Source organism: Mustela lutreola, chromosome 2 (assembly GCF_030435805.1).
Source record: "Mustela lutreola isolate mMusLut2 chromosome 2, mMusLut2.pri, whole genome shotgun sequence".
In the NCBI taxonomy this organism is placed as follows: domain Eukaryota; kingdom Metazoa; phylum Chordata; class Mammalia; order Carnivora; family Mustelidae; genus Mustela; species Mustela lutreola.
The window spans coordinates 20,758,401-20,781,882 of NC_081291.1; the positions used below are offsets into that span (position 1 = coordinate 20,758,401).

At 40.8% G+C, this 23,482-nt stretch overlaps 1 protein-coding gene across 9 annotated transcripts in view; it reads left to right on the plus strand.

The window, feature by feature from the left end:
• Positions 1 to 23,482, plus strand: part of DOCK3 (dedicator of cytokinesis 3) — a 578,190-nt gene that overhangs the window by 459,809 nt on the left and 94,899 nt on the right. For all 9 annotated transcript variants that reach the window (XM_059161016.1, XM_059161023.1, XM_059161018.1 and 6 more), the window contains exons 13-14: positions 7,792 to 7,880; positions 14,391 to 14,516. In XM_059161016.1, the coding sequence (XP_059016999.1) occupies positions 7,792 to 7,880; positions 14,391 to 14,516 (215 nt within the window). The remainder of the gene's footprint in view (positions 1 to 7,791; positions 7,881 to 14,390; positions 14,517 to 23,482) is intronic.

Sequence of the window (23,482 nt, forward strand, 5' to 3'; positions counted from 1 at the left end):
TGTTCAATTTGGAGGTCATACCCAAGGGTAATTACTAAATCAGTGTAGTTTTGCTCTTAAAAAAAAAAAAGTCTTTAACCAATTCTGTCAGATTAGTTTTATAAGCATCTAAAACTTTCATTGATTGAGATAATTTCAGGCTTATGTAACTTACCCAAAATACTGCTGTGACATTCAAAATGAAGGGATTCAGAGAATGCCCCATAACACGACAGGATTTGTGAGGGTGGAAATATAAGGTGGCAATCTCTTCTCTTATGTAATATCTGGAAGGGACCCTCTCCTTATATTTGAGGTAGACACATATTTCCTCTGAACACTGACTTTGGGGTCTTTGTTTCATAAGCACCTTATCCATGAAACTGCCTCAAGTTGAGAGTACTTGTTTAGGAGCCATTATTAAATGAGGCCCATTCTTAAATGAGTAAAGGGCCATTGGGCTGTCCTCATTTTAATACAGAGTAAAGAAGGCTCAAGTATTTATACATACAACGACGTCAAATAAAAATACTGCTTCTCCCTCCCAATCCCATTTTCTTTCATTTATTCTTCTCGTAAACCTGGTGATTCACAGACCTGTACCCCTGGGGATAAAAATATATGTTTATAAAAAACAAAAAATTATATATAAAAAAAAAATACTGCTTCTCACTTGCGAGTCAGTTAAGGAAGTAGCTCTTACTTCTCTCTCTCCTAGCCGAGGCCTTCCCAGTTTTCCATGGATCATTTCCTTCCCAATATTCCATGGATCATGATCCACTCAGAACTGTCATCTGCTGTGTCTATTGTCAGTGTATGAGCGTCTGCACCAAATGTCTGCTCAGGCCTTTACAAAAAAGACCTAAATCCAGTAGGTCTGCGCCCACGAAACTACTCTGTTTTGACTTGCAGTGCCCACCATCTCTAGCCTTGGAGCCCAGTTAGATTTGTTAGTGTGTTAGTGCTGCTGCAAAGCAGAACTTGCTAAATAATGAGCCAGAGTAAAGAAAGTCAGCTCAGGATGACTCCTGTTCATGTAACAGTCAAAAGGCTTATGACTCTAACACAGATATAAGTGGTGGCACATTGAGGTCCTTTGTATTCTCTGCCTCAAGCTTGGAAAACACACCTGCATTCTCCCTCCCTTTTCTGTTGTGCTGCTCCTCCAGGAAAGTCACATTGAAAGAATGATGGCTCTAAGAGTAGACAAACACAGAGCTGCCTTCATATAACAACTTTGTTAACTGATTTAAATATAGTCAGTGGTATGTATGATCCCATCTTGTTTTTTTTAAGATAACACTTTCTTCTATTAGATAAATGGATAGATTAGATAGACGAGGTGATTGGTAAGCAGAAGCTGTGAGATTTGGAAAAATCACTGTAATTCCCTGAACTTCAGTTTCCTCATCTACAAAATTGAAGAAGAAAAGGGATAAAATAATATAAGAAATAAAAAAAAAATCCACATGAACTAGTGAATCAAACAGGAAAAAGGTGGTAAATAAACAAGAGGATAGTGGTTCAGGAAATGAGGTCTAACCAAATAATGGACATACTGCTTGCCATCTAAACAGGAGTGCTTTTTGTTTGTTTGTTTGTTTGGGACTCTTGACTACAGGTAGGCTCCACTTTTACATCTAAATTACAAATCCTATAAAATTCCATGCATACTACCCTCGTTACCCCATGGTAATCACACAAAATTTGCCCAATGGAAGTTGACCAAATTCAGCCTTCTTAACTGGTGAGAGGAAGCAGCGCCAGAGCCCAGGTGTCCTTGCTAACATCTCTACCTCCAACTTTCCCCAAAAGCCCCCTTTTCCTCCACAGGGATAAAATGAGCATTTTATACTGATACATGATGGAATTTATAGTGGAGATCTAATTGTCATGACCCTTATGCATATAATAATGACTCAAAATTATTATAGTCAATTTACTGGAAATAGAGAGGATAAAACTACAATAAAAGCAAGAGACTTTAATGTGCCTCTTGACATACAGGGAGAAAAAAATAAATAAGGATGGAAATAAATATTTAAATCAAGTAAATAACTCTGACTTAGAGAATCTGAAGAAGGTTGACATGACAGATACTAACAGTCAGCATCTTTGAATGCTCAACATGGGCTGTCGTACCCCTCTTTTATAGACAAGGAAACAGGCACAGAGAGGTGAGGCATGTGCCTAAACAGCCTGATTAAGAGACTATGCTCTTAACCTCTTGCCGTCCTTCCTCCAGAAAGGTTGAGCACAATTTGTCATCTAAATTAGGACATTCTGATAGTCAAAAGGAGTGCTGTTGATGCCAGGACAGCAGGTGTAAATGGAGTATCCCAGCTCGCCGGCCCATATGGTCCTCCGAGCTCTAGACAAATCTTATCCAATAAACAGAACACATCTTTTCCAGTGCCTATGGAACATTTATAAAAGTTATTCGTAGAAAAAAATTTCCATAAATTCCATAAGGCACAAGCCATACTCTCTGATCACGATGCAATTAGCATATAATGCATCATATTAGTCATCCAAAAGGGAAAAAAACAAATCATCCTGATATCAAAAAAGATACGTGACAAAGGTGAATCTTCATTCCCAATTATTTAACAGTTTTAGCTTAATAAACTCAGAAAAAATCGCTGTTTGTTGCAGTTTGAGAGGGTTACTAGATAGCAGTTGATTGGTTCTGAGATCAAAATGTTAAGCAGGTAGAGATAAAAATGGATATACAATACAGAGTGGCATAGATAGACATTTATAATGTACCTATATGTACGTATGTGTCTGTATATATGCAAATAGTACATATAAACATTTCACTTTTATTAGCAAGAAAACTCATTTGAGATCATGGTTTGGATCTATGAGCCACATGGACTTTTGTATTTGTTTCCTGTGGCTACTATAACAAATTACTGCAAATGTGGTGATTTATGACACAGAAATTTATTCTCACAATATAGAGGCCAAAAGTCTGAAATCAGGATGCCAGCAGGATCACACTCTTTCTGGAGGCTCCAGGGGAAAATCTGTTCTTTGTCTCTTCTGGGAGCTGTCAGCATACCTTGACTTGGGGCTTGCTTCATCACTCTAATCTCTGCTTCTGTGGCAACATTCCCTCCTCTTGTCCTATCTTCCTTTTCTTCTCTGCTGTGTCTCTGCTCCTCTGCCTTTCTCTAAGGACATTTTTCATTGAAGTTGGACTCATCAAGATTATCCAGGATTATCTCCTAATCTCAAAATCCTTAACTTAATTACATCTGCAAAGATCCGTATTTCAAATAAGGTAACATTCACAGGTTCCAGGGATTAGGATAGGGATATATCTTTTTAGGCACCACCATTCAACCTACCACAACTTGTGATTAACATGAACCCTGAGTCAGAAAGACTATGGAGTCATCATCAGATAGAGTCTGGTGGTACAGAGGGATTGTGTGTTCTCTGCAAACAGGTTGGTCCCAAAAGAAGGAAGAGGCAGAATTAAGATGTTCATGCCCAGGTCCTTCTTCTAGAAGCGCTGGCCAAAGAGGTCACTCTTTCTCCCAGGAAAGTGACTAAATGGGGTAGGTTTAGATACAAGGGCGGGCCAGGCCTGTTGGAGACATCCAATCAGTAGGCGCGCATATATTTACTATGGTAAATTGAAATTCAATTGGCCACCCATATTGCCGACCTAGCATGACTGTGCAGTTTTCCCTGTGTATTGCAATCTCATTGGCCACCTGTGTATAAGCCAGGCTAAAGCACCTCTATAAAAGTTAGTCTGTGAGTCTGGGAAGGGTCATTGCCTCTTTGTAAGAGACGGCCCCAACCGGTGCATTTGATTCTTGATGCTTGGCGTGAAATAAAGCTTTGCTTGACCTTTGCTTTGTATCAGTCTTGCTCCTTTGATCACGGACCCATTATTGGGGGACCCTAACAAAACTAGCAATGTACTATATGTTGGATAATTGTATTTAAGAAAAAAATAAATAAATAAAAATAAAAACACAAACTTAAAGGTCTTTCAAACAATCCTTTAAAATTTCTTAAGCATTTTAAACAGTTTTTGTGTTGTTCACCTTGGAGAAAGAGAACAAAGTTGGGTGAAGAGAAGAAACACAGAAATTAAGAAGTTAAGGAGATTGCAGGAAACTGGTAGATGCTAACATGTGCTCTGGTACATGAGTAAATGAAAGAGCCTACTGAACTTTGTTGAGAAGAATCCATGCTCCGGCTCCAGTGCTTCTGAATGCTTGGGAATCCCATGTAGAAAACTAAAACCCTCTCACCTCTCTGTCTTCTTCCTTGAGTAAAATCCTTGGACATGTAGTTGAAGTGCTGTGCTGTTTATCTCCCCTGCTACAGAGGCATACAGACCTCTTTTAGATCACAGTCCCTCATGCGTCTTGTGATTGAGGACAAACTACCAACAGCAGTAATCATGCTCTAAATATTAATTTGATTGGATATAACATAATCATGCTTCATTACAATCACAAGTCATTTGATTATTTAATAAATGCTCCCATTTATAATTTGTCCTTACAAAATATCCTAGTGATTGGGTAAAATATGCTGATGACACCACATCCATTTCTTTTCAGATGATTTGAGTAGCTGCTTGGCATTCAGGAAAGGGAGATATTTGGAAGATCAGTTAGGAGGTGATTACACTAGTCCAGAAGAGAGATGATCATGGTTGAACCAAGGCCATGAAGAGGAGAGGTGAATGAATTAATACACACTGTCCCTGTGGGTGTGGTTGACAAAGCACCGTCTCCATTATACTGCCAAAAAAAAAAAAAATTAGTGTTTTATTGGTGAAATGCTGAAATTATACCATCTATTGGAGGGAGGGAGTTAATTTTCAAGACTCTTCTTTTGAAATGAGAGGGGGGGTATGTTATTTATGACAAACTGTAGTCAGATTTCTGTTAAAGAAAGTAACTACTGATCTTATAAACCTAGAAAGTGACAAAAAAAAAAAAAAAAACTGACAGCAAGACAAGTCTTTGAATCCTCACCAGCTGGGCACTTCTTTGATGTACTGACTGGTTGGAAGAAATGAGACAGTGTGCATGTCAGACAGGAAGGGCTGGATATGCTGTTGCCAGCACCTCTCACTTTTGACTTCCAACTGAGTTGCTAAATCACAAGTGCTCATCTTAGTGAACACTCTCCCCCCTTCCTTTGTTTGGAAGGAATTCTGTAAGTAGAAATTATCCTCATAGCTCTGGGCTATGAGAACTTCATCTTTGATAGTTCTTTGCAGCATCTCTGAGTAAGTGAGACTTATTTATACTGATTAAGGAGTCCGAAGAGCCACTGATTGAGTAACAAAATTAAGTTAATGACTAATTTCCTTTATCTCTGAATGACTTCCATACCAACCCTTTTATTTAATTGTTCTTTACATTGCTTGTACTTCACGCTGCTGGATGGCGCATGATACAACTTTTTTTCTGTTCTTAAGTCTTTACACTGTTTTTTCAGTTTCTTATTCTTTGATCTCTTTTTTATTATTATTTGAATGTAGTTGACACACAACATTACCTTAGTTTCAGGTGTGCAACGTAACAATACATCTTCTCTATACATTATGCTACGCTCACCACAAAAACAGAAACACTGTTTGATCAAATAATTCCACTACTGGGTATCTACCCAAAGAAAACAAAAACACTAATTCAAGAAGATATATGAACCTCTATGTTTATTGTGGCATTGTTTATAATAGCCAAGATATGGAAGCAATCCAAATGTTCATCAATAAACAATTAGTTAAGGAAGGCATGGTATACACACACACACATACATACACACAGAAATATTGTGCAGCCTTAAAAAAAATACTCAAAGGGGCATATACACCCCAATATTTAGAGCAGTAATGTCCACAATAGCCAAAATATGGAAAGAGCCCAGATGTCCATTGAGAGATGAGTGGATAAAGAAGATGTAGTGTGTGTGTGTATATATATATATACACACACATACACACATACATACACACAACACATACATACACACGTACATACATGTACATATATACATACCATGGAATCTTACCAAAAGAATGAAATTTTGCCTTTTGCTAGGATGTGGTTGGAACCAGAGGCTATTATGCTAAGTGAAATAAGTCAGTCAGAGAAAGACAAATACCGTATGATTTCTCTCATATGCAGAATTTAAGAAACAAAGTAGAGGAATATAGGGGAAGGGAGGAGAAAAATAAAATAAGATGAAAACAGAGAGACAAACCATAAGAGACTCCTAACTATAAGAAACAAACTGAGGGTTGCTGGAAGGAAGCGGGGGGATGGGCTAAATGAGTGATGGGAGTTAAGGAGGGCACTTGATGTAATGAGCACTGGGTGTTATATGCAAAGGATGAATCAATAAATTCTACCCCCGAAAATAATAAAACACAATGTTAACAAAATTGAATTTATTTTTTAAGTGTTTGTTCACTTATTTGACAGAGAGATAGAGCCAGAGAGCACAAGCGGGTGTGGGGGGCAGGCAGAGGGAAAGGGAGAAGCAGGCTCCCCACTGAGCAAGGAGTCTGATGCAGGACTCGATCCCAGGACCTCGGGACAATGACCTGAGCTGAAGGCAGACATATAACTGACTGAGCTGCCCAGGTGCCCCAACTAAATTGAATTTAAATAAAAAAAAATTTTAAAGATGAGCTCTTGTCATTTTTGACAACATGGATGGACCTAGAAGGCATTATATACTAAATGAAAAAGTCAGACTGAGAAAGTCCAATACTGTTTGATTTCACATGATAAAACTCTTACTGGAGTTTCCTATTTGAAGGGCGTGTACTGCGCTGCACACTTGTGAGTAACCAAGGGAAGATCCTGTGAGTTTTCCTTTGTGCCTGAGTCATCCATTTTAGGGTCAGAAGATATGGACCCATACCTTCCTATGCAAAAGGGAAGGGGTGAGGCCAAGGCTATGGGGACTCTTGGTGTCACGTGGAATTTTCAAGAGATGACTCTAATCTCATTTTAGTTGTTTCATCGAAGTTTTTGCATTAGGATGAGGAATTTCTGGTCTCTGTTTCTAAACTATAGTAAGTACTTGTGTGGTTGCAGCTCTCTTGGGATTGCCCTTTAGAGGGAAGATTCTGAAATGTCAGATATTAACAGAGGTGCGGTGTTGTTCCTCTATTCTCTCTTATATCCAAATACTGAAGCCCCTAGGGAAGGACTTTATATGTTTAGACATTCAAACTTTTCTGCTAAGCTCTCCTTCCCCTTGACTACACAGGATTTCATAGTGGATTGAATTCACTACTCTCCTAAACTTTTCTTCCTTTCTTGGTCTGGCTGAAATAGCCACAAGCAAATATCCACACTGCCCTGAACTTAGCAGGATTTTCCTCTGCGGCTGGTATAATGATTATTGAATGGATGGTACAAGCCAATGCAAGGCATGACAGTTTCTAAACAGTAGTCATTGTCAAGAAGAACTGTTATTTTCCCTCTCAGGAACTTGCCTCTGGAACTGTGTGTGTGTGTGTGTGTGTGTGTGTGTAAGGAACTAGATGAGTAAAACTTGTCATGTGGGAGAGTGCTACTTCAGAGAATAAGCTGTTTTTCACTCAAAATATTTGTTGAGATTCATTTTAGAGTTTCAACACTTCCCCCAAGTGTGAATCTTCTATGGACCTTAGCAGAAAACAAGCCTTGTCTAATTTAGTAAAACATAGGAAAGTGAGTTTGAAGTTTCCTTTCAAAGTCGACATTTCAGTTGGAACATCAGACCAGATGTTAAAGAGCCTTGAAAGCTATAATGCCTGTCCTTCTGTTGCAGGTGCAACAACGAGAGTGAATGGTCCCAGATCCATGAGAACATCATCCGCAAGTCCAGCGCCAAGTATTCTGCCCCCAGCGCCAGCCACGGTAACATACTTCTCTGGCTAGGAAACCTTGTGTTGCTCTTGCCGATGCTGATCATATAGACCTCAGTGAATTTGTGCTAACAGTAAATTTCAGTTCCCCACAAACATTTGTTCTCCTCCCCAGTCACTTTCTACTATTTCTCCTTGTGATAATTTGAGACTTTTCCTAATTACTTCCAACCAAAATATATTTTCTGTTGTTTCTAAAATGGATTCCATGTGCTTTGATAGGTAACTTGAGTCCCAGTTTAAAACCAGAGTGCACAAAATTGCTGTAGGGTTTGTCACATTATGAAGTCTGTGTTTTCCTGAACAAAGAATACACACCCTAGCCAAAAATAAAAGACAAATATTAATAATCACTTCTTCTATTCCTGTTCAGTATTAGCATCACCAAGGAAGCCTGACACTAATGAGAATCAGCAATTAATCTGCCAAAATCGTTCAGGAACTGGAATAGTCAATCCTCAGTTCACAGCAGCTTTCATCTTAGTTCAACTTCTTTTCCTTTTCCCTCCTCCTTTTCTTTTAAAACTGTTTAATTTCTGTCTAAATCTTGGAGCAATTCCACACATTAGGAAGACTGTATTTTCTAAATTGAATATTAATTGCTTGATTAAATTAGAAGCACTATTTGAAAGCATCTGAGCTTTTATGTACACTTGAAGATGGCTTTCAAGTTTACATAGAACCATGTTTCTTCTGACAGTTTTAACCTCTCAATTATCTCATAATCTCTTTTACATAACTTTCTTTGTTGTTTAATTTCCATAGCCTTGTTGTAAATAGAAAGTGAGCTTAATTAACAGTGTAAAGCCACTGCAAGGTGTGGCAGTCTCCAAAGTTATTAAGAAGAATGAAGTTTTCACTACTAGGCATATACCCAAAAAAGTACAAAAATGCTGATTCTAAGAGGCACATGTACCCCCAGTGTTCATAGCAGTACAAGCAACAATAGCCAAATTATGCAAATGTCTATCAGCTGATGAACGAATGAAGAAAATGTGGTCCGTATATATGATGGACTTTACTCAGCCATCAGAAAGGCTTTACATTGACGTGGATGGAATTGGAGCATATTGTGTCAAGTGAAATAAGTTACAGAAAGACAAATACCATATGATTTCACTCATATGTGGAATTTAAGAAACAAAACAGATGAACATAGGGGAAGGGAAGGAAAAATAAAATAAAAGGAAGGAAAAATAAAATAAGAGGTAAACCATAAGAGACTCTTAGATATAGAGAACAACTGAGGGTTGGGGAAAGGACTAAATGGGTGATGGGCATTAAAGAAGACACTTGTTGGAATGAGCACTGGGTGTTTTATGTGGGTAATGAATCATTGGATTATGATCCTGAAATCAGTGCTGCACTGTATGTTAACTTACTTAAAATTTTTTTAAAATTTTAATTTTTCTTTATCATGGTCAGCCGATACTCAGTTAGGAGGGTCCTCAGGGCAGCTCCAGACCAGAGGCCACAAAGTTTGAGACCTTCGACTAGGAGTACTTAATTTCTCTAAAACTCTAGCATGGGGAGCCTCAGGGTATCTCTCACTACTTTTAAGTGACTGTTTTTTCGTGTATGTGCCAGGATGCCAAGGAGCTCCATGCAGTGTGGTTGAAGGGGAAGGGAGCTCATATTTCTCACCTACGAGACTAAAGCAAGAAGCAAATAAAATCTTGTTTTTAATATATGAAGTTATTGGTAATTTGGAAGACTACCATTCACATCCATATTTATGGTGTTCTTTGCTTTATTTACTTAATTGATTTGTAAAGAGCTGCCCTTGGCTACAAGTTATTGGGACATGATATGATAAAAAATGGAGAACATTTTAAAAGAAAGATGGTAGTAGTAATACACTTTAAAACAACTGAAAGATTAATTTCCACCATCACCTCCCAGGTTAAGATGTTGACTTGTGTATCACATCCCAGAGCAGGGACAATGCCATCTTCAGTACCTGTGGGTTTTGTCCAGAACTCATAAACACTGGCCAAGGCCCCATAGACATCAGAGAGCCTCAGTTAGGATGGTCCAGTTAGAGGAGGGCTCTAGGCACTTATGGAAAAGCCAGGTGGAGAAATAGGCTGCTTCTCTTTGAAGAGTATGTCTGACGTCTTCTAGGCAAGTCTTGACTTGGAAACTGGTTGAGATCTTGGAAATTTTCTGTTTCAACTCCCTCATTAAATAAATGAGGGAACCGAAGCTCCATGAAGTGACTTTGTGGCTGAACCAGGAAGCCCAGGTTTCCATACTCTAGGCCACTGGCTTTTCACTCTGTTGCCAAGCTTCTGAGCATGGGGTTTCAGTGCAGGACTCTGGGGTCTTCATGTCAGAAAAGTTTATAGATTACTCAAGGAATAGCTCTGGTCTTTATTAGTCTCCTAATTAAAGATACATCATTATAGAAAATTTACTTTGCTGTAAACTGTCACCTATCTTTGCTAAACATCATAGACATTTATTTCCTTGCCAATTCTAGTGATTCATTATTCACTAGTAATCTCCCTGAAAGTCAAATCATACAAAAATGTAGAAATTCAGTACTAACTCCTATAGTTTGGCCTTTTAGATATGTAGCCACAGAACTAACTTTTAGTAATTCTTGCAGCATGAAGGTTATTAAAAACAAATGAAGACAAATAAAACAGTTAACACAGTAGTTTTCCATGTTTGTTTTTTTCGAAGAATGAATTTTTTTTTTAATCTAAAAATATCCAATGCATGCATGTATGTATACATAGGTGTATGTATTTGTTTGGGTAAATATTGATCAATATTGATATAAAAGGTTAGAAATCTTATTACACTCCATAAAAACATTGAAAAATGCAGAATATTGAACTGAAGTATTTTTTGTTTAGTGAGTTCCATTTTTTTAAATTAATTTTTTATTTTCAGCATAACAGTATTCATTATTTTTGTACCACACCCAGTGCTCCATGCAATCCATGCCCTCTATAATACCCACCACCTGGTATCCCGATCCCCCACCCCCTGCCCCTTCAAAACCCTCAGATTGTTTTTCAGAGTCCATAGTCCCTCATGGTTCACCTCCCCTTCCAATTTCCCCCAATTCCCTTCTCCTCTCCATCTCCCCATGTCCTCCATGCTATTTGTTATGCTCCACAAATAAGTGAAACCATATGATAATTGACTCTCTCTGCTTGACTTATTTCACTCAGCATAATCTCTTCCAGTCCTGTCCATGTTGCTACAAAAGTTGGGTATTCATCCTTTCTGATGGAGGCATAATACTCCATAGTGTATATGGACCACATCTTCCTTATCCATTTGTCCGTTGAAGGGCATCTTGGTTCTTTCCATAGTTCGGCGACCATGGCCATGCTGCTATAAACATTGGGGTACAGATGGCCCTTCTTTTCACGATATCTGTATCTTTGGGGTAAATACCCAGTAGTGCAATTGCAGGGTCATAGGGAAGCTCTATTTTTAATTTCTTGAGGAATCTCCACACTGTTTTCCAAAGAGGCTGCACCAACTTGCATTCCCACCAACAGTGGAAGAGGGTTCCCCTTTCTCCACATCCCCTCCAACACATGTTGTTTCCTGTCTTGCTAATTTTGGCCATTCTAACTGGTGTAAGGTGATATCTCAAGGTAGTTTTAATTTGAATCTCCCTGATGGCTAATGATGATGAACATTTTTCATGTGTCTGATAGCCATTTGTATGTCTTCATTGGAGAAGTGTCTGTCCATATCTTCTGCCCATTTTTTGATATGATTGTCTGTTTTGTGTGTGTTCAGTTTGAGGAGTTCATTATAGATCCTGGATATCAACCTTTTGTCTGTACTGTCATTTGCAAATATCTTCTCCCATTCCGTGGGCTGCCTTTTTGTTTTTTTGACTGTTTCCTTTGCTGTGCAGAAGCTTTTGATTTTGATGAAGTCCCAAAAGTTCATCTTCGCTTTTGTTTCCTTTGCCTTTGGAGACATATCTTGAAAGAAGTTGCTGTGGCTGATACCGAAGAGATTACTGCCTATCTTCCCCTCTAGGATTCTGATGGATTCCTGTCTCACGTTGAGGTCTTTTATCCATTTTGAGTTTATCTTTGTGTACAGTATAAGAGAATGGTCGAGTTTCATTCTTCTACATATAGCTGCCCAGTTTTTCCAGCACCATTTATTAAAGAGACTGTCTTTTTTCCACTGTATATTTTTTCCTGTTTTGTCAAAGATTATTTGCCCATAGAGTTGAGGGTCCATATATGGACTCTCTACTCTGTTCCACTGGTCTATGTGTCTGTTTTTATGCCAGTTCCATGCTGTCTTGGTGGTCACAACTTTGTATTAAAGCTTGAAATCAGGTAACGTGATGTCCCCCTGTATTTTTAAATGACTGTTGCACAGCTCTATTTACATATCTTGGGCTGGGGTTAATTTATATTATTAATTCTCTTCCAGCTCTTCCACAGGGATGGTAGTGGAGAAAGATTGGGGCCAGGTTGCTGACTCTCCAATATTCCCCACAAATTTCAGTTTGTGCAATTACTTTTTTATGGGACAGTCTTTAATCTAAGATGAGATGGTCCTATTTCCACTAGAGCTGAAGCTTTGCAGGGCTCTGTGATCCATAGACCTGGTGTGTGCAGAGCAGAGGTAGGGGTGGTTTGTGCTGGTCTTACTGGGGAGGAACCCACTGCTCCTCTGGCTTTCAGTCATACTTGCCCTTGTAAAAAAATGCACTGGCAGAGTACGGAGGGGAGGGGCCACATAAAAATAAATTCAAAACGGATGAAAGACCTAAATGTAAGACAGGAAACCATCAAAATCCTAGAGGAAAACACAGGCAGCAACCTCTTTGACCTCAATTGCAGCAACTTCTAACTTAGATACATCTACAGAGGCAAGGGAAACAAAAGCAAAAATGAACTATCAGGACTTCATCAAGACGAAAAAAATCTTGTGCACAGGGAAGGAAACAGTCCACAAAACTGAAAGGCAACCTACAGAATGGGAGAAGATATTTGTAAATGACATCTCCGACAAAGGGTTAGTATCCAGGATCTATAAAGAATTCATCAAAATCAACACCTAAAAAATAAATAATCCTGTTAAAAAATGAGCAGAAGACATGAAATTTTCCAAAGAAAACATCGAGATGGTCAGCAGACACATGAAAAGATACTCAATACCACTCATCATCAAGGAAATATAAATCAAAATCACACCTGTCTGAATGGCTAAAATTAACAATACAGGAAACGACAAATGTTGGCGAGGACCGGAGGAAGGGGAACCATCTTACTCTGTTGGTGGAAATGCAAAGTGGTGCAACCACTCTTCAAAACAGTATGGAGCTTCCTCAGAAAGTTGAAAATAGAAGTACCGAATGACCCAGCAGTTATACTACTAGGTATTTACCCAGAGAATACAAAAATACTAATTTGAAGGGATACACGTCCCCCCCCCCCCCCGCTGATGTTTATAGCAGCACTGTCAACACTAGCCAAATTATGGCAAGAGCCCAAATGTCCACATGCGCATGCACACGCACACACACACACACACACACACACACTCACGAATATTACTCAGCCATCAAAAATAATGAAATCTTGCCATGTCCAGCTATGTGGTTGGAGCTAGAGAGTATTATGCTGAGCAAAGTAAGTCAGAGAAAGACAAATACTATATAATTTCACTCATATGTAGAATTTAGGGAATAAAATAGATGAACACAGGGAGAAAAAAGGGAGGGAAGCAAATCATAAGAGACTCTTTTTTTTTTTTCTTTAAGTAGGCTCCATTGCTGGGTATGGGGCTTGAACTTACAGCCCTGAGATCAAGACCTGAGCTGAGATCAGGAGTTGGATGCTTAACCAACTAAGCCACCCAGGCACCCCCTAGAGGCTCTTAATTGTAGGGGACAACCTGAGGGTTGCTGGAGGGGAGGTGGGTGGGGATGGGCTACATGGGTGATGGATATTAAGGATATTAAGGAGGACACTTGTTGTTGTGTTGAGCATATATGTAAGTGATGAACCATTAAATTCTACCCCAAAACAAGTATTACACTATATGTTAACTGGAATTTAAATGAAAATTTGAAACAATAACAACAACAACAAAAAAAAACCCTTAAGCTTTCTTAAAATGTTTCCTTAGAATAACATATACTTTCTGCATCAAAATTTTTAGGGGAAATTGGAAGGGGAGATGAACCATAAGAGACTATGGACTCTGAAAAACAATCTGAGGGTTTTGAAGGGGGTGGGGGTGGGAGGTCGGGGTACCAGGTGGTGGGTATTATAGAGGGCACGGATTGCATGGAGCACTGGGTGTAGTGCAAAAATAATGAATACTGTTATGCTGAAAATAAAAAATAAATTTAAAAAAATTTTTCTCAAGAAAAGTGCTGAACTTTGCATATTTTCCTCATATATATATATATGACTCTTTATGTCTTTTTTAGTACTACAGTATAGGGTGGAGATGTGGAGATGTGGTTCTGAGTGTGAAAATGCTTTTGTTTTTGCAGGTCTTATCATTTCTCTGCAGCTTCTTCGTGGAGACATGGAACAGATTAGGAGAGAAAACCCCATGATATTTGGTAGGGGGTTGGCAATTACAAGAAAATTGGGATTTCCTGATGTCATCATGCCAGGTAGGGAGCACTTCTTGGGGCTGGGTTGGGAGAGGGGTCAGAAGGATGGAGTCTGGTGCTTCTCTCATGAGCAGATGGTGAACTGTGCTGGGGAGGAGCCCTGCAGCCATTAAAAGCCTCTGAATCCAAGTCAGCTTGCTGACTACAGCCTGTAGTCAGGAGCTCCTTTTTTGGCATCTGTTCTTTTCCAGAATCCCCCACATCATACTCACCCATGCAACATAACAATCCAGCAGATGGGCTTTGTTGTCTCCTGTAGAGCCTGGATGGTAGAAACTAACATGGAATTCTTCATGGGGATGCCGCTCAAAAGAACTTCCTTTGGGGGTGAAAAATACACCAAAATATATGCCTTGTAGTATCGATGAATCCAAGTCATGTAGGAAAAGCAGATCAATTTTAATGTATTGGAAAACAAGTCGGGCAAATGGTATGTTAGGCGCTAGGAATAGTACTACCTAGCCAGGTTCACTGTTCTCATCTAATGCCCAGTGGAAAGCCAGAGCAGAAAGTGGGAATGCACATCAAATGTGGTTCTAGGGCAGTCCCAGGTTCATGTTTCCTAGTCAGGTCGATGCAGACAAAGCTAGGAAAGTAGATTGAAACAGGTCAACAGAGCCAAGGGGACTATAGGGAGTGAGGGAAGGGTATAGGCATGGCTCAAATGGAGGGCAGGTGGTCTGATAAGCAGAGGAGATGTGAACAAAGGAAAATCTGAACAAGCAAATAGCTAGTTTTCTGAATGGGTTACCTACCCTTTCATTGAGTTTTAATGATCCAGTAAAAGCTTGTTTGCTTCTTTCTGTTCAGAAGAGCCAGGGCAGGCCAAACTGCACTGCTTGTAACCACTCTATATGTCACCTATTTGAAGTTCCTCATGTGCTCTCAGCCCCCTTGTTGGAAATATTTGTCAGCATGTACCCAAGCCGAGAGTATGGCCTGAGCAGAGAGAAGGCCCATGTGATGGCCTCCAGCTGCCTTCCAACTTCCCCCACTATGCCTAGACTTGTTTTCTCTTGCCTGCTTCCCCTCCGCATAGACACTGTGGATGCAGAATAAGCTACTGGGAACAGCCCTCATCTTCTGCTCACACACACACACACACACACACACACACACAGGTCTTCTGGATGGGAAACCTGGGCCACTCAATCAATTCCATTTGTAACGGGATGGAAATCAATAGCATTTGTAATGTTAGGCAGACTTCATGCTTCCGAAGGGCCCCCATCTGACTGTTGTAGAGGGATAGCCTTCATAGGACACTTCTTCCATCCTGTCCTGACACCATTCCTCAGCCCTGATTGTCGGGACAAGAAGAGCCCAGGCATAGTCTTGGCTTCCTGGCAAAATGTCATGGAAGAAAGAAGAAGTGGTTATCAAAATAGATCTGGTGATTTTGTTTTTTAAGTTACATATCCAGGTTCATGAGGTGAAGTAATATATTCTAAGAGATATACCTAAGTCTTCCTTTCTTTTAAGAAGTTGTTTGCCTGCAATTTAGACATTTCTTTCCTCTTAGCCTTCACAGTCAGAGGATTAAAACCAAATGAACAGAGACTAAAAAGGAACAAAGTTCAGTCAAAACAATTCTTAAGCAAAGCTTGATTTTAAGAGTTATGTTTTCTAACCCTCGTTTATGGAAAGAAATCTTTTTGTGGAGCACCCCGCATCTCTTTGCATCATAGGCACTCAGGTTCAGAAAGGACTTCTGGGTATGCTAGATGAGTCTGAGGAAATGAGCTGTATCAGGCACTGGTGAGACAAGCTAAGGTTAAGTGAGTTTTCCCTCCCCTGGGCAGCGAAGGGATCATCAGATGCTTTGCAATCCTGAAAGGTCCAGGTTAGGCCTGTGAGTAAGCTGTTCCTTTCTGCCTTTGAGTACTAAGTGCTAGAGCTGAAAGTAAGGATTGGTTCACAGGCGGGACACGGTCCTTTGTGCATCATCTGTCTCCTCTACTCTTCCTCCCTTTGAGGAGAGAGCTTTTTTGCAGATGGCCACTCCCAGCATTGTGAGCTAACAACTGACAGGCATCTTAATGCACTCCAAGATATCATCGGAGTGAGTTTGCCATCCTCAGGCATGCTGATAGGGCTGGCCTGCAGCTTCTGGAGCAACAGGAAGAGTGTACAGGAACGTTTTACATTGCAGTCAGCCTATCCTGGGAAACCATAAGCTCCAAAGTCCCTTGGTGAGGCTTCCTACAGCTGATCTGCCCTTCACCTGTGGGAATGTTGGACCTGGGTCGCAGCACACCCTCAGCCCACATAGTGTTGGTGTGGCCAAGTTATAAGAAGTTGTCACTTCTTGATACATGGACATACTTACAAGAAATGAACAAGGCAATGAATTATGTCAGTTACTGTGATCATTTCAACACTTAAGCTACAGAGTTCAGCCAGGCTCTAGTCACACCAGTATCCAACATACCATTTTTAAAAAGGTCTCTTCGATGGTCTCCATTGCTTTCCATGGGCAAACACCACGTGACTGCTGTGAACCAGAGATGTGCTACTCTCTGCCACAGCTGGATCCTCATGGCACAGCCATCCAGCTCTGCTCATGAGCCCTGGTAGTGAGCAAGAGGCAGGAGTGCTATTCCTGTTGCCCTGGGAATTCCCAGAGAAGACACATGAACCAGGACATGACATTCTTGATTAGAGAAGAACAAATAGATATGGGAATTGAAGTCTGATTTTGAAACTGAGCACTCAAGGTGCTTTTATTGGTTGGTCACCATATTCCCATGGGTACTTCCTTCTTCTCTCCAAACCCATTTTAGTTCAGTTCAAAAGATAGTAACTCCGGGATGCCTGAGTGGCTCAGTGGGTTAAAGCCTCTGCCTTTGGCTCAGGTCATGATCCCAGGGTTCTGGGATCGAGCCCCACATCGGGCTCTCTGCTCAGCTGAGAGCCTGCTTCCCTTCCCCTCTCTCTCTGCCTGCCTCTCTGCCTACTTGTGATCTCTGTCTGTCAAATAAATAAATAAAATCTTAAAAAAAAAAAAAAAGATAGTAACTCCTTTCCTAGATTTTTCTTTTCAAGAAAATGGGCAGGAAAGACTAGGGCAGGACAAATGTTCCAGGTGAACAAGTTGGAGTTAACATTGTTCCCAATAAAGTAGCCAAAAGAAAATTGCCAGCCCAAAGACTGTAAACTGAGAGGAATGATTAAAACCTTTTGTTCAGTAAGAGGCCGTGCCCTCCTGCAGACCATGCCCGAGCCAGCAGAGCCCTGCCACCACCTTCTACTGGCTCGGGCCTTTCCTATAAAGCCTGTGCCCTGGAGAATAGAGTTCTGTCATGGCTCTGTGGGAATTACGTTTTAACTTATTGTCTAAGTCTTGAATTTTTAAGGGTTTTCATTTTCTGTGGAATATGGGCCAAGTTTCATATGAGTGATATGGTCTTCCATCTTGTCAGAAGAAACCTGCCCTTTGATTTAATGTGCTCTGGCTGAGGACTAGGTTTTCCCCCAAAGCAGTAGTTCTCTGACTTGAGTCACCTGTGGGGCTTGGAGACTGCTGGGTCCACCCCCAGGGGTTTCTGATACAGTAGGAATGGAGTGGGACCCAACAATTTGCATTCCTCACAAGCTCTGAGGTGATGGTAATGCTCCTAGTTTGGGGACCCATGTCCTAAGAGGGACTCTGCCTTAGGGAGGCTTTGTCCTTCCCTGACTCAGCCCTGGCACAAGGAGTGCTCCTCTCTGGGTTGCTCCGACTTGCTCTTAGAAGGCAGCTCTGCAGGCATGACATCCCTCTAGGGGACCCTCTGACTCTTGCCCTTGTGCTCAGAAATACACTGTCCTCTGCTTTGACCCTTGATAAAAAGTGCATGCTTCATCACCGACCTGCAAGTGATGTTTTGTTTTTGTTTTTTTTTCTCTCTTTTCCTGTTTGTCTTAATTGTTCTTGTCTCTCTCTGTGCTGTCCCCTCATTCTCGCCCCTTTCTTTCTGGTGCAGAGATGAAGATAGTTGGGTGTAAGTTCTTGCTTTTGTGTGTCCTGTCTGCTTTTTGCCTGCTTTGTTTCCATCTTCATTTGTTTCATGGAATGTTGCAATACTGGGGTGGGGCTTCATGGACATTATTAATATTTCATCAGCCTCACCTTTTGGGGGTAACTGACAAAACATTGAAAAAAAAAGAAGAAGAAGAAAAAGCCACCACCAGCCCAGCCTAGAACACTGTGTATTAGGTGCTCTTTAAGATCTGAGGAAACTAAACCTAAGAACTAGGTGCGTAGCTACAGGGAAAGACTTTTAGGAGACACACCAGCTACTTCCACTGAAAAGAAAATGAGAGGTGCTTATCCCAGGCTACACAAAATCAGAAAGTAAGAAAGCTTGTCGTTTCAGCGCTGTTGGACACATCTCACACAAAAGGCAAACACAGAGACATGACTTTTTTTTTTTCATTTTATTTTATTTCTTTTCAGTGTTGCAGAATTCATTGTTTATGCACCGCACCCAGTACTTCATGCGATACTATCCTCCTTAATACCCACCAGCAGGCTTACCCATGCCCCCACCCCCCGCCCCTTCAAAACCCTCAGTTTGTTTCCCAGAGTCCACAGTTTCTCATGGTTTGTCTCCCCCTCCGATTTTTAAAAGAAAGCTCTCCTCAAAAGAAGTGATGCAAGTATTTACCACAAGTAGATTTGTAGGACTGTGGTCAGTCTGAGTGTCAAATGAGGCTTTGGCAATATCTAAGGGATGATTTAGGAATGATCACATCTGGTCCCACAACAGGCTGGAAGATCAGCATATGCTTGACCTAAGAAAGGAATAGCCATATATAATGATGTCATACTATACCCATTCCTCTCTTCCTGGTAGATCAGAGAACATCACTGGCTTGTAACAGCAGAAACCAGTAGAAGTGTGACACTGAAGACATGGTTTAAAAGTAAAGAACTTGTTTAGAGTATCCAGGAGATACTCTATAAAGAATTATCTCTCCTTGATACTCTAAAGACCTCCCAAGAGTCCTTTTTGGTGGAGGAAGGGCTCTTCCTTAAAATAAGAACTACAACAAAACAAACTACTGGTTGTATGCCTGAAACTGCCTAAGTTGAATGGTTGTTAAGTCTCCAAATCTCCATGGAGCTGTCCATGTTATGTCATGTCTATGTCACTCCTATTCTGCCAGGAGAGACAATTGGTGCCATCCTGAGCAGGCCGCTGTGTCTGCTGAGAGAAGGTTAGCTCTAGTTTCACATGGTCTTAAGGGAAAGAAAACACTACCCTTCCTAATCCTATCTAATAGTAGACAAGGTATAAATAATACACTATTAAATACTAGTATCCTTGAACCCAAAGCCTAATATGTGGTGTGACTAATGTACACAGAAGGAACATGAATATAATAAAGAATCCAGACAAGTCTGAGTGCCCAAAGCTGTGTGGGCTGCCCTGGATCATTTCTCCTGGGATGGAACTCCACATAGGCTGGAACCATGTGGCCCCCAAATTCCTAGGAAGGCTGGCGTGTCTGGCAGGAGATTCTCTTGCTAACAGATGCTCTGGTGCCTGAGCCAGACCGCAGAACTTCTGAAACCAGCCAAGTATGCTCTCAGAAGAGAGGTGCAAACACTCTAGGAGTTGTGTTTCTCTGGTGTCATACTAGGATGCAAGACTTCAGAGGGTCGCACCTGGCCACTGTGGCAGGCAGTTCTCTGTCACTGTAGGCTGCAGCTCTGTTACAGTGCTCCCAGCCGCCTAAGATTTCTGGTAGCTGAAAAACAGTTTCCTTCTAAGACCTCTCACTTACTGTAAAGACCCCAGAGTGTTTCAAGCCAATCCCTGAGGTAATAAGATGGTCTCAGGTACATTACCTTGCTCCTTCCCAGCAGTTGCTTATGTGGATTTACAAGAATTTAGATTTTCGATGTGTCATCGTGGTGTAGTGAAGCTGTTCTTGACACCTAACCACTCCAAGCCAGGTATCCAGAAACTCTAGTTCCTGGGCCAGATCTAGCCAGCAGCTTATTTTTGTACCATCTTCCAGCAAAGAATAGTTTTTCACGTTTTAAAAGGGTTGTAAAAACAAAGGACATTTAACAGAGACCTATGTGAAACACAGAGCCTAAAATACGAACTATCTGGCTTCTTACAGATAGAGTTTGCTGACCTCTGCTTCCTCTTAAGTCCCTAGTCTCATGGCACACAGCTCTACCAGCAGCTGGCCTTGGCTACTCTGGCAGACTGTGAAAAGGACAGAGACAATATATTTGGAGGGCGTCCTACAAGTTCAACCTCATTCATTACATCTTTCCACTGCAGAAACTCTGGTGCATGTCAGCTGAGCGTTAAGCGCTCAAAGATATAAGGCATTGCTGATGCTGCTAGGTGTCCTGCTAACCTCAGGAAGCCGAGTTCATGTAACAAAGGGAAGCAGGGCCACCCTCAATAATACCCACTCCCACAGCCCACAGAGAAACCTCTCCTTTCCAGAACCCTCTCAGCATTCATCTGTGCTGCCTACGAGCTCCCTAGCCCCACACCTAGCCAGATTTCATCATCTTCCCAGCAAACCCCATGGTGTGGTCCCCTGGCATTAAACCCTGGAAAGCATCAGAATCATCTGTTGAGTGTTTGTTTAATGTATGTACTCAAACCCCGCCCAAGAGCAACCACAATCTCACAGGGTAGATGCTAGAAATCTGGTTTTCATAAGCTCCCCAGGTGATTAGAATATAGCCAGCCAAACAGTGGTCTGCAAACTAACCTCATAAACCATTGCTCAGGGCTTCTCTTTCCCATCCTCATTGTAGTATGCCTATCCTCAAACCTCTCCTAAGAGCTATTTCCTTGCATTTGGTCCTGAAGTTTACAGGAGCCTCCTGGAGACAGTGCCTTAACCCAAACGCATGATTCTGATGATGGGCTTTGTGAACATATAACATGTAACAGGGACAACTGAAGAGCAAGGAACCTGGGAGGCTATCTGTAAGGCAGGCCTGGGTCATTAGATCCTGGGGGGGCCTTTCACATTGGCTGCTTCTTAGGTTTTCTCCTAGTTCCAGGAGAATTAGTAGAGAGCTCTATTTAAATGATCCCCCAGAGAGCTTTTGATAAGAGGGCCCCAGTAACATTAACTATCACAGTTCTTGAAATTGAGGCCGTAATTTGCAAAATTGCAACCCATAAAGCAGCCTAATATCCATTCTGCTGAGAATAGCCCTGGTCTTAGGCAAGTCTGTCCTCCAAATAAAGAGCAGTGAAAGATCTGATGAAATCAAGCTGCTTCAGTCTGTAACTCAGAGGGCATGTTTACTTGTTTTGATAAATTTTCTCAGCAAGATATCACTAAAGGCATTCTGTTTAAATAGAAAATTTAAAAAGAATGAAAGCTGTAGGAATATCCAGCTCAGTTCTTCCATTTGAAATTGGCATTTTGATTTACAATGCCCTGGAGTTACAGCTCAGAAACCATGGGCTCACTTTATGAAATCATCACAGACCAAATTCTGTCATTATCAATCTCCCACTTTTGTATGAGTATCTATATCATATATTGCTAGGAAATATTTAAATGTTTCATTTGAAGGACACATTTATTTAGGGCTAACTTTTGTATGGAGTCACAGAAATTTAAAATGTTTGTACAAGCTAGAATATTATTGCTGGTAGCCAGTATCTGCTTTTACATATCATGTGGATTATCTTAAATGATTTCTAGAGAGCGCTGGTTTAAACCAGAGTAGTAGTTTAAAAAGTAGCTGTTCTTTAGATTAGACATTAAAATTCTCTATTTGCTTTATGCCAAATCAGCCTAGAAATTTAGTAACTATTTAAATTCCATAGAAAAGCTAATGTGTAACTCAAAGACTTTTATCAAAAGAAGGCTCCAAAGTCTGTTTCTATTGTTAGAAATTCAAGGTGTAACCACCTCTCATTTATCCCATTATGATAACAATTATCTATAGGAAAGTTCCCATTTAATTTTGAATTTTACTTCAGGGGACTGATTTTATTCATCTCCTGCCCATAGTAGCAAACTTGTGGATTTGAGTTTCCCTTCTGCTCTCCTTTCCTACCCTACCTGCACCTCTGAGTGCTATTTTCACGATATGCTGGGAAGGCCCACGCAGAGATGTCCAAAGGAGGCAGATTCAAGCCAGACTCACGAAAATTCCAAGTAGAGGCTCTCCTCACCCGGGAGAGAAGTCTGTGTGAACGGCAGGGATAGACACCCCCTAGGCTGTCCTGCCTTGCCAGCAGTTAGTTACATTTGTATGTGATTTTCAGAACGAATTTTCCTTTTCCTTCCTGGTAGCCTCAGGGCTATTTGGGGAACAGGATGTTTTTCGCACATTAGAGAAAGTTCTCTGGGCTGTCAGAGAATAAGTAATTGCTTCTTACAGGCTGCTCTTCCCCCCCACTTGAGTGGAAGTATTTTAAGAGCTTCATTGTGCAACCAAATAGCCATGGCTGTGTTCCTGGTATAGTAAGACGACCTGAAGAATAGAAGGTCTGCTCATGAAGACCTCAAAACCCAGGTATATGCCAGTCCTGGTCTACCATGTTTCATGCATAAGAGACACTAAGACACTTCCACAATCAGAGAGGTGGCCTGTGCAGAAAAAGAGCAATCATCATGTATCTGACCAAACTAGAGAGCTCACTTGCCAACCAGAAACAATACCTGCTGATGTTATTGTGATTCCAAGAAAGGAACTTTCAGATGGGCCAGTTTTGCTAAGAACTGAGGTAGAAAGAATATTCTGAATTGGCTTGTTTTGCAAGTTAATCATTCCATCACCTCTCAATTGAATTCTTCAGGCTGCTAACGCGTCTTCACTTCGGTCTTACATGTTTTCCTTTGCCACATTCCTTGGAAGATTTTTTTCCCCAGAGACTTACCTATTTTTTTTTCCTGAAGGTCAAAATCCCTTCTTTAGAATGTATGGATAAAACTGGCCATGTTACAAAATTAGAGTAGTCCCAATGAGCTCCCCTTAT